The 11445-nt window shown below is 36.9% G+C and overlaps 1 protein-coding gene across 1 annotated transcript in view; it reads left to right on the top strand.

The window, feature by feature from the left end:
* LOC111873227 (mediator of RNA polymerase II transcription subunit 28) overlaps positions 1-3290 on the top strand; it is an 8910-nt gene extending 5620 nt beyond the window's left edge. Inside the window, exons 3-4 of the mRNA XM_023867760.2 lie at positions 1203-1556; positions 3084-3290. Of these exons, the coding sequence (XP_023723528.1) occupies positions 1203-1556; positions 3084-3290 (561 nt within the window). The remainder of the gene's footprint in view (positions 1-1202; positions 1557-3083) is intronic.
* The last annotated feature ends 8155 nt before the right edge of the window (positions 3291-11445 follow it).

Raw genomic sequence — 11445 nt, 5'->3', positions numbered from 1 at the left:
ATCATTTATTATAATTTGGCATACTATTTCTGTATTATTATATTCTTATTACTATTTAGTATTAGTATTAATATTAATCTTTGACTTGTCCCATAGCATGTATAATGATTCATGGATGAAATAAAATTGAATTGAATTGGAAGTATGGTGCAAAATAAGTGCTTTACTGTTTCATCAAAGAGCAGCATTTATAGGGCTTATGACTTGTAGGTATAATTGAGCATAACATCAGTGAAAGTCTGTTGGCCAGACAATATAAACAGCACATACCTAGTTCTGTTCTTTGTTCATGTACTGTAGTTCTAGCATAGAAGTTAATGGTAATGATGCTGAAGTGTGTTATCTGAAATCAGTGACAAGAATTACATTCCAGGCTTCAGGAGAGGAGTGAAGATATAAGAATGAAACTAAAATGAAGTTCTTGGAATACCTAATTACTTACTTTCCTTTTATATGACAAGGACTGCATAGAGAATGATGCGTCCAGCTGTTGGAGTCAATGTTTTCTCTGCAGTCTGCTCATGAAATTATATAAATAGAACAGTGATTGGCTTTCAGGAATTTGGGGGGATACACAGACATACAGACAGCAAATGATCTTTGATTATTTTTAAATAAGAAAATGGGGCTGATAAGAATTGTTTTACTTAAATTTTTTGTATGACTACATATCATTTCAAAACTTGTAAGATAAATATGTTTAAGTTAAGATTTAATCAACTGTATTCTTGTTAATGTTATTAGCTATACAGCATGAAATAGCATGTGAACGGTGAATTAGAAGAAATGTGGAAGGAAGCAGGCATGGTCTGTTTTTAAGGTACAGTCCTGATATTTTCAGGGAAGGACTGAGGAAAACAGTAAAAACACTCAACTAGTGTAACTTAGTGTCTGATCTGAGAATCAGACTCTGTATCTCCCATATACAAGGAATGCTAATCAGTATACTGTGATATCAAGTTCAAGTATAAAATACAGTATAAATCAAGTATAATACAGCAGAGTAGATATTAACATATACCGCAGAAGTTACATTTGTTGTTACCCCTAATGTAAGGGGACAGTAATCTTCCACCACTTCCATTTTTGGTACAAGAATTGTCTGCTGTTCCAGTAGTCACCATTTCTACTCTTGGTATGTCATGTTCTGAGCAGTACTGGAAATACTGTTCTGCATTTTAATTATGCTTTTCTGCGTTCAGGATACAAATGAGCTTCGACAGGAATTGGTGCGGAAAGAAGAGTTAATAAAGAGGCACTATGAAAAAATAGCAGTGTGGCAAAATCTGTTTGCTGACCTACAAGGTTGGGCAAAGTCTCCAGCCCAAGGACCTGCTTCCTCAGGCTTACCTAATGGAAATTCAGGACCCCAACCTCCAGCACCCCCTACAGGTGCACCCCCACAACCCAATATGTCTAGCAATATGCAACAACAGCTTCAGCAGCAGCAGCTGCAGCAACAACAAATTCAACAGCAGCAGCAACAGCAACTTCAGCAACAGATTCAGCAACAACAGATGCAACAGCAGATTCAGCAGCAACAGATGCAACAACAGGTAGCATATTGGGGAGAAAACACAGGACAGTATGAAAGTGTTCCACCCCTCAGTTTATTTCATATTACATGGCACTCTAATTTTTTGTGCTTTATTTTATTGTTCTCTGTAACAATTTAAGTTTGTCCAGTGTGTCCCAAGTCATCGTTATAGCAAAATGGGAACTGTTACAAAAATTGTTTTCATGTTATAAGTCCTGTAATTTGTATATATTAAGCATAGTAAATATTCCACAACTCACTCATCATATTATGTAAATAGGAGCACATTCAGTTTCTTCACTGCCTTTAATTAGTAATTAATCAGCATTTTGCAGTAGTAGGCTGCATTTATTTTACTCTCTCAAATTTTGGCTTAAAAATGTTTCTCAGTGATTGAGAAGCATAGACCACATGCTGTGAAGATTAATTTTATACAGTGTAACCATACCTATAAAACTAACACAAAATTTTAAGATCTTTGACTGAAATGACTTAGGCCATGCATTCCGCATTTTGGTTACTAGTTTGATGTTCTTTATAAGTCAAGACTTCAGTTTTTATTGTAAGGAACAGAACTGTAAGTAGTTATCCCTCATATGTCTCCATGCATAAATATTTTAACAGTATTACGTGGCCAAGGTTAACTTTCGAACGTGTGGTGTTAACTGCATGCCTTGGTTGTGTTAGATGATCAGGAAGTGTCATTGTAATGGTGTTGACTGAGAAGCTGAAGCACTTTGAGAAGAATGTTCTCCATTCTGACATTGCCTGTCACTGATCCTACAGAGACTGAATTTTGCTACTAGTGAAGTCCAATGTCTAATTTCCTGACTTAAGGCACGTGCAGTGCTATAATTGTTCTGTACCATTCAAAAATAAATTATTGAATTATATTTGATTCAGCCTTTCATGTCTAGATACAGAGAGATGAATTATGCCAATAAATTAATTTTTTGCAAAGTGTAATGTGATAAACTTTTTTTTTAACTTTGAAACTACGTATGAGTTAAATTTGATGAACTGCAAAATTATGATATTAGTTTTGATAGCACTTTTTTATACTTCAGTTGTGACTTAATTAGATAATATAAGTCAGAGTGATCGCAGCCGATGTGGAGAGTGTCTCAGTTTTATTTATTCATTTGAAAGTATGTTAATTTGTATATGATTTGAAGCTTTCACAGCAACAGTGTACAGTGAAGTCCCCTTGGGCAGTCAGTTGTGTCAGTGTTGAGTTGGTGTGCAGCATTCCAGAAACTCCAAACTGTCGCACACCAACTCCACATTGACCCAGCTGCTAATCCAAATGGACTTCATTGTATATTAATTTGTCATTTTAAAACCCTATGATTTTAAGAAATGGAATTTATTTTAACTTTTTGTTCCAGTAATTCTGAACATTCAGTTAATATTACAAGCTTATTTTGTAGCTTTTGTTTTAGTTTTCAATGTTATTTATTTTTTATTTAGAATTTTTATTTGTTTTTGGATGTTTCAGTGAGCCCCATGTGGGTTTCTCACTGAAACGACATGCATTTGCTTGCAGGGTCCACCAGGAATCTCTGTAGCTTCTGGTAGTGGGGGTCCCGGTCCAATGGTTTCACCCCAACAAGCGATGTTTTTGCAGCAGTCTGCAGGTCCACGGGGTGCTCCTGGTTTTCCTACACAGGGACCAGGTGGAGTGCTGCAGGGACCCTTGGCATTCTTGGAGAAGACCACAAGCAACATAGGAATGCCAGAAGGACGTAGGTGACGGGGGCGGGGGAGGGGGCGGGGCAGAGGCAGGGGGAGAGGGCGTGGGAGAGGACGCGGAGCATTAGACTATGGAACTGCCCCATAAACCCTCCCACATGATGGAACTTGGTACAGTTTATATACATGAGTTTCTTGCATTCTGAAAGTGGAGATCATATATCGTACTACAGACTCCTCTTGAACTCTTGATACTCTTTATGATTGCATTCAGACTACCTCTATGCTCTATACTGGTGGTGAAACCACAGATTGTTATCTCACACAACTGAGGATTCTTTATAATGTACTCCATCTGTGAGTCAAAATAAAATGCACTTGAAAACTAATTTTATGACCCCCAAATTCCATAATAGTAAGACAGGTTTCTTCTCTCAGTAATTGGGTTGAAGGGGGGGAGGGACATGGGCAGTAATGATATCATCTTGGAAGGGAACAGCAGTGTAGGATTACACACACACATACATAGGCACGTTTTGTATGTGTATATATAATTGTTCAATTGGTGGATGACAAGAGATTTTACTGTTCTCCACAGTATCCAGACCAGCTCTGAGGCACACCCAGCCTCCTATCCATTGCATTCTGGAAGCTTTTTGCCAAGAATAAAGTGACCAGGGTGTGAAGCTGACAGTTTAGCTCCATCTAATGTTGCATTAAAAACATGTGGAGCTGTACCTTCACTCCCCATACATCTTTGTGCAATGATGCTTAATTAATTGAGCACAGAAGCAGTTTTACTTCACCTTACCTTGGTTTATGTATATGTGTGTGAAGGGGAATTCACTGTCAGTTTCAAATTTGACACTTTCTCCCATCTTTGTCATGCAATAATTATAAGAGTTCTTAGGGATGGACAGTAAATAATTTATATTTTGAATTTTAGTAACCGTCAGGAGGCATATTGAGAACTTTACATTAAAATAGAAGTACATGCATGTTTTAGTCTAAAACGAAAACAAAGGCTCTTCCGTGTTGGTGCCAGGATGTTAAAACATTTGGTAACTACAAAATGGAAGAAAAGCAGCCGCAGCTGGAAATGTATGGGGATGTATGTATAAGAAAACATGGTGTATAAACCCCTAATCAGATAAGGTTTCTTGTTACCACAAAGAGGGAAGCCTGTACTATGTGACACTTCACAACGGCATAAAAGTTTTTGTGTTCCTGTATGAGACAGCATTAATGCATCAGGAGATGTATAGCCTTGAAAATAGTCAAAAGTAACTTCTTTCTTCGCCAGTCAGCATCACTCATAATGTAACTGAAGTTATTAAACACTGAGCAAAAATTTTGTGTAGTCAGGTAATTTGCTTTAAAGTGTCCTGAATTCCAGATATACAGAGAGGTTTCCATACTTTACTACTTTGTGTTCAGACACTTGTGATTCATACATTTGTACATCTTGTACTCTAAGCATCTTGGTTGTAGTTATAACAGAAACCATTAATTGTAGGTAAAATTTTGTGTTAATGTTTGTGACTGAGTACACTTGTAAAGTGATACAAAATGAGCAGGAAGCTGCATACAGTATTAGCAGTTGTGTCAGTACTGAACAAATGAGTTAGGCTGCTTGTGCAGAAGGTTATATTTCATTTTCATTACATCATCATCTCTGTACTTTCATGTATTAGGCCTATTGAGATCTATTATGCATATTACAAAACATTCTTTCCATTCTTTCAAAGGTGTCCCTAAATTTTTTTTTTCTCCTTTTGGTCGATATTTTAAGAAATTTCGGGAATACTACCAAAATGTTTTTTTATTTCCTAAATCCTATTTGTAGGATTTAATTTCAGAGAATACATTTTTAGTCTACAGAAATGTTAATAGCATACAAGTGCTGATCCTGTAAAAGAATAAATCCTATTATTTGTATACATTTGTGCAATATTTTGATTTTATGTTGGAGTACATTCAGTATCCTATGTGCAAATTATGATATAAGGAATCCATGTAGAATTATGATGCTGGATGTTAAGCTGTGAGTAAGTAACAATTGTGGAAAAACTGTGTAACCTGTTCATATTTCATGGCAGTTGGCAGCCTGAACCTCAAGAAATTGCATGTGTCACCTCTTACAACTGGGACTGCTGCAAGAAGAGTTGATATTGTTCAGGTTCTGTGATTGTAACAAACACATGATCGAATATGAAGATAACTCTATTTCTGTTGACTGTTTAGTTAGCATTGTAAATAGGTGTATGTAGTTTATAGATTAGTTTTATAGGGAATGGACGATGGAGATTTTTAATTTACTGATGAAAAGACACAGTAGTTGTGTTATTTTGTAAATCACATAATCATGAGCAATGCAGTTAATCTAATAAAAATTGAAGAAAACAGTCTTCTGGTATATGGTGCCATGTAAATGTTGTGTTAACTGATGTTTTAGTGGGCCTGCCTCCAAGTAAATTATCTAGTTTCCTCCAGCCAGTCAAAGATAGCCAGGGACTAAGGACACTGGGTGTATACAGTAGCCCATGCGAGTGCGGCAAGGTCTGTATTGGGCAGACAGGCCGTTCCATAGACACGAGGTTGAAGGAGCATCAGCAGCACATCTGTCTCGAATATCCAGACAAGTCAGCTGTGGCTGAACACAGCATTGATTATGGACACTGCATTCAGCTTTAGAATTCCTCCATTCTTGCCACCAGACCTGTTATATGGGTTGCATTATTAGGGAGGCCTTTGAGATTGAACTCCATCCCGACAATATGCACAGAGAGGTGGGGTTTTGTGTCAGCAAGTCATGGAAGCCTCTCATCTGTTCCCTCAAGAAACCTCCAGGACATGATGCCAGATCCACAAGGCCATGCAAGTCCATGCCCAACACGCATAGCAACCCCGAAGCTTTAAGGTTAATACCCTCCCATTAACCTTGCCTTTCTCTGCCGACACAATATTCTATACCTGCTCTAGCCTGTTACCTGCTGTCCCACCTCCCCAGACCCTTCCCCTCTCCTCTTTACTGATTTCCCATGTAGCCCCCCTCTCACTTCTCTTCCTGCTATTATACAGCTGGGTTTGTTCTCAACATTAGTCTATTTGCACTTACTCAAGCTGGTTCTTTGCTTGTGGATTTTCTTCTTTTTTCTTCTACCCTGAAGATGGAGGCGAAACGTCGGTTAACACAACATCTACATGGCACCTTATCCCAGAAGACTGCTTTCTTCATAGTCAGCGCTGTGAAAACCTCATATCTTACATGATAAAAATTGGTTTCTGGAAGCCTGAAGAGTTAAGTTCAAACATTTGATTATTCATGTTGTTTCTATGGCATTTTGATTATAATGGGTTTCACATGATGCAATTATTTAGAATGAACTCTACAAACAAATATTTGGCATTATAGAGAGGTCTTGGGAAAAGGCATGATAGAGAGGTAAAACAAGTCTGTTGGAGACTAGATGACCACAAATATTGTGCTGGAAAACTAAATGTTAGAGAGCACATTGTACATTTAAGAAACTTTAATAAACTCTTGATGCGTAGTATCTTACCATTGTTTGGCAATCCTAACAGGGTTTTTCAGTCTGCATGCTATGTAGTGCGGCTGGCACTGAGCATCATGATATTACATGATCAGTGTGCTGCAAGAGTCAACATTATGTTACTCATTTGTATTAAATGAAATGATATTATTGCTGTAACACCTTCTTAAAAAAGTGTGAAACTTATAACTTAAGACCATCGTAGATTCACTTAAATATTTCTTATTCAAATATGTGTATATCTGGTATATTTAATCAGCATTGCAATTGTGTTTGGTGTAATGGAACTCTTATAATTAATTTTAGTGTGTTCTTTGGTACTGTGTATGACCTTGGATAGCTCAGTCAGCAAAATGACCAGTTATGAGCTTGATGACTGGGGTTTAACTCCCAGTAGGGTTAGGGATTGATCTCAGCCATTTCCAGAGTAGTTCTGGGGCCCATTCACCCTCCTATCCAATAGGTACTGGGGTTAAAGACAGAATGTGGAGGTGTATAGCTGCTGTCTTCCCCATGGTGTTAGCGACTCTTATTAGTTCTACCCTTTGGATAGTTGAGTTTCAGAGCATGGAGGGCGCCAAATTGGAAGAAACGCTTTCTAGCAGCTTAGATTGCCGATACATCTGTGGCTGTAGAACTCACCTGCAACAGACTTACACATATAGTCACAGATATGTAAATGACTACAAATCCACTTTATGGCAGTTTTTAAATTGAATTTCTTGTCAAACGTTACACTATGATAACTTAATAATCTATGAGTAGTATGTAAGATAACCTGACAAGCTTATCGGCATTTCTGTGGAGCAGAGATTTGGCATCCAAATGCTTTTGAAGTTGAAACCAGAGTGTTTTTGGAGCTTATCTGCTCTAAAGAAGTGATCTTCTCAGAGCCTCAGCTTCCCCCAGAAGTTGCCTCCCTCAAATATGCCATGTTAATGTGGTTCAAAAACCAGGAGGTCTGAAAATTTTGCATTTCCCAATCAGATGGATTTACTAAGCAATTTGAGCCCTTCAAACAAAAATGTGCTATTTACAGCTCCTTGATATACATATAATAAACTTAGCATGGGTACAGGGACAACCTACTTTTGGTTTATTCCTTACCTTAGATGCCAAATATTATGTTACCAAAGCTGTCAGAGCAGCTAAAATTTCAAGGAAAAGTTGCAAGTGACTGCATCCAGTTCATGCAGCAGGAATGAGCATATGTCATGTTCTGAATGTAAGAATGTGACTATATCCTTGATACAAACTTACAAGGTATAGCTTACAATTTAGTAAGTTTAACGAAATATTCATTGTAATGAAAGGTTACTTGTGACTCCTTAGCTTCAAGGTGTGGACTGACCCATAGTTGTTCATGACATGCTCTTTGTAAACAGCTTGTGTTATAAAATTATACAGGTGGAGATTATGTCAGAAGATAAAGTTTATTTCTTTTTATAAGAATTTAACACCCTGTTGTCTTGAGTATGTAAGTCAGAATTGATGTAGTTGATTTTACTTTTGTCAGAATTGTTTCTTGGACTGGTATTCATGTCTGCAGTTTTCTTTCATGCAGTACATCTCCAGTTTGGTAATTCCTCTTTCATGTTCAAAGCTGTCTGCCCTCATTATTTGTATTTATCAATATTTGATAACTTTCATCCTTGTATGCACTTCCAGTTAGTAAACAAAATGTCAGTTGAAGGAGTTATGTTAAAATGAAAATGTATGAGACTGTAACATAATACAAATAACATTTCCACTAATTAAATAAATTAAAAGGGAAGACCTACAAGACTTATCTTGTTGAAGAGTTTGTTTACCTTCTCAAGCCAAAGCTTATGGACTGAGGACAGATAGAGTTCAGAGTAATAACAGGCAATGAGGGAAGTGGGTTGAGGTGTGTGTATGTATATATATATCTATATCTTTGTACCTGAAATATCCATTACCTGCACCTGCGGAGCTCTCCCTTAATAATCATTGTTTCAGTGTGTTTTCAGAGGGGTCAGTATAGTGGACTTGACTTACAAAGTTTTAGCAATTCAAGACCATTTTCTGAATATGAGGACCATTGTGTACACTGTCATGACTATGCAGGTGTTTGAAGGTTAATATCTGTGGACTCCATGATGCAGTTTCTTGATAAATAATGAAATAAACATGTCCCATGATAACATTTCGACAGGGCTTACTTTTTGTGGTAGATGTGATATGACAGTAATGTTCCTGATAATTACATCTGCAGAGAGATTATGTGTTAGTCAAAATTTTATAAAGTACATCTTTGTCTCAGTATTCATCTAACTGTATGGTGGCATGTGAAGTTCCAGGCACTCTGATTATTGTTATTTGCCAATCATTCATAATAATAATTGGATTTTTTGTACTGTATGATAGGTCTTAGAATATAAACATACAAATGTAATATACATTATAAACAATGAAACTTGATCACTGAGACAAACATTTAAAAAATTTCTTTGTGTGTAAGAGGTTAAATACTGATGTAATTTATATTTGTTTCCTCAAGACTGTTCTCCATTATTATGGAGAATACTATTTTCTGCACTTATGTTAGTTTGCATTATAGATATTTGAACTGTATTTGTATTCTTGGTGTTATTTTGTGCTAGTGTGTAACTTACAGACCTAGGAATTCTGTGTTCATGTACATGTGGTGGTGGTGTGTTTGCAGGCTGCGAGTGAATATTTGTATCGGTTTCCACTAAAAATCCCTACTGTAACTGTTAATTGAAAATCATGAATTTGGAATACAGTAGAAATACAATTCATTTTGTGTTACAGTTTCAGAATTTCCATGGGAAATTAACTTTAAGACTTTCTTAAAGAATTATGTGATTGTGTCACATATTGACATTCCCTAAAATCCACACTTGTGTTCAGTGGGAAGTTTCTGTAGAAATTTTGTTACATGCTGTGGGACTCCAGAGTACACTGCCTTTTCTGTGTGGTTTAGCAAAGACAGCTGTATGATTGTTAGCCAATACAAACATTTTGTTAGGAGTTTTGGTGTGCTGTTTGTTGTCCCCTCAGTACACAAACTGTAAGACAGTCTTCATTTGTTCAAGGTCTCTCTTGTTTCCTCATACCATTTTGATTACAAATGTAGTTTCAGGGCAGTTGTTTCAGTTTGTAAAAACTAAAGTTTGCTATAGTGAAATGTGATATGTAGATGGAAGAAAGGCATGCTTTTGTGTAATTTATTATTACAGGTTTTAATAATGAAGGAAACAGTCAAATCTTCTGTCTTTATTTTATTACATATGTTACAAATTTCAACTGTTATGCTATATTTTGTTTTAATTAAAAATCCAAGACTTTGAGATTCCTCACACCTATAAGTGACTTGCAAGTACTTGGATTTCTAGTTAACAAAGATTGTCTTTGTCTTGCTGCTGTGTACCAATTGCAGAAAGATACTTCTTCATCCCAGGACTGGTTCAATAACTGCAATGCAATGTAGCAACTTAAGGAACTAATACACCCACACCATACATAGTCAGGAAAGTGAACTTTGTAACTAGAAGTCTGTCTGGTTAAATTAGCTTGATCTTATTTCTGTGAAACGCAAGCAGATCTTTCTATATTCATTTTCTTTATAGTTTTTCAACATTGTGCACAGTGTATGAAGGGATCATGTAGTGGGTATGTCATATATGTATATCCATATCCATTTTTTACCTCTCAAACCACAGTAGTTTTTGAGGAAATTTGGTTATGGAAGGTCTCCATTAATCACAGTTAAGCAAAATTCATTTTGTCAGTTGCATTCCATACATTGCTTGAAGTCAGGTTCACTATTATCAGATTTCTCAAAATATGACAGCCAACAAAAATAATAGGAACAACATGACATATCTGAAGGGTGTAACAAAGACTTTAATGTTCTCGGCAGAGAACCAAATGACTTTATTGCTTCTATCTGTTTCATAGCAACAGATAATGTGAAAATATTTCAAGCAGGAGTGATTTTATAATGCAGGAATCCTATGTGAAGAAGTGGGAAACTATTTTTACAGTACACATCAAAAATACAAAAAAAAAATGCACGCCATGTCATAGTTGTCCTTAGGGTTCCAAGCACTATACGTTATGACTGGCAAGCGCTGACGTGACATGGCGCATACTGGTATAAGCCGACTATATAACTGTATTAAACGTACATTCACGGAAAATCTCTTTTGGAATTTCGTTTCCATTATCTCGTGTGGATTATTATGGGACCACATATGCACATTTCGTAAATTATTTACACCGTCCAGGGTGAAATACGCCTCATCACTGAATAAAATGACGCTTAACAGTTCGGGATGAGCTTTTATCCAGTGGCACAAATCCATACGCTGTGCATGGTCGCCTGGTTCCAGATGTTGTACCCTTTGATCATGGTAGGGTTACAACTCTTCAGCACGTAAAGTTCGCCACACCTGCATACGTGATACGCCGATGCGAGAGGCCATTCTACGGGTGGACAGACACGGACTTTTCTGAACCATCTCAAGAATGTTCTCTCGTGTGTTTATCATTCATACATCCTCCCTTTCAGAGTGCACAGAAACACTCGGAAGAGAACCAGTATCACGCAATGTATGATGAATCCGCGTAAATACACTTCGAGATGAAATCCTTCAATTGGGAAAACGCCTTTGG

This window comes from Cryptotermes secundus, unplaced genomic scaffold, assembly GCF_002891405.2.
Source record: "Cryptotermes secundus unplaced genomic scaffold, Csec_1.0 scaffold1849, whole genome shotgun sequence".
Taxonomy (NCBI): domain Eukaryota; kingdom Metazoa; phylum Arthropoda; class Insecta; order Blattodea; family Kalotermitidae; genus Cryptotermes; species Cryptotermes secundus.
The sequence above is the reverse complement of the archived record's forward strand: the minus strand, read 5'-3'. Positions and strand labels throughout refer to the sequence as shown.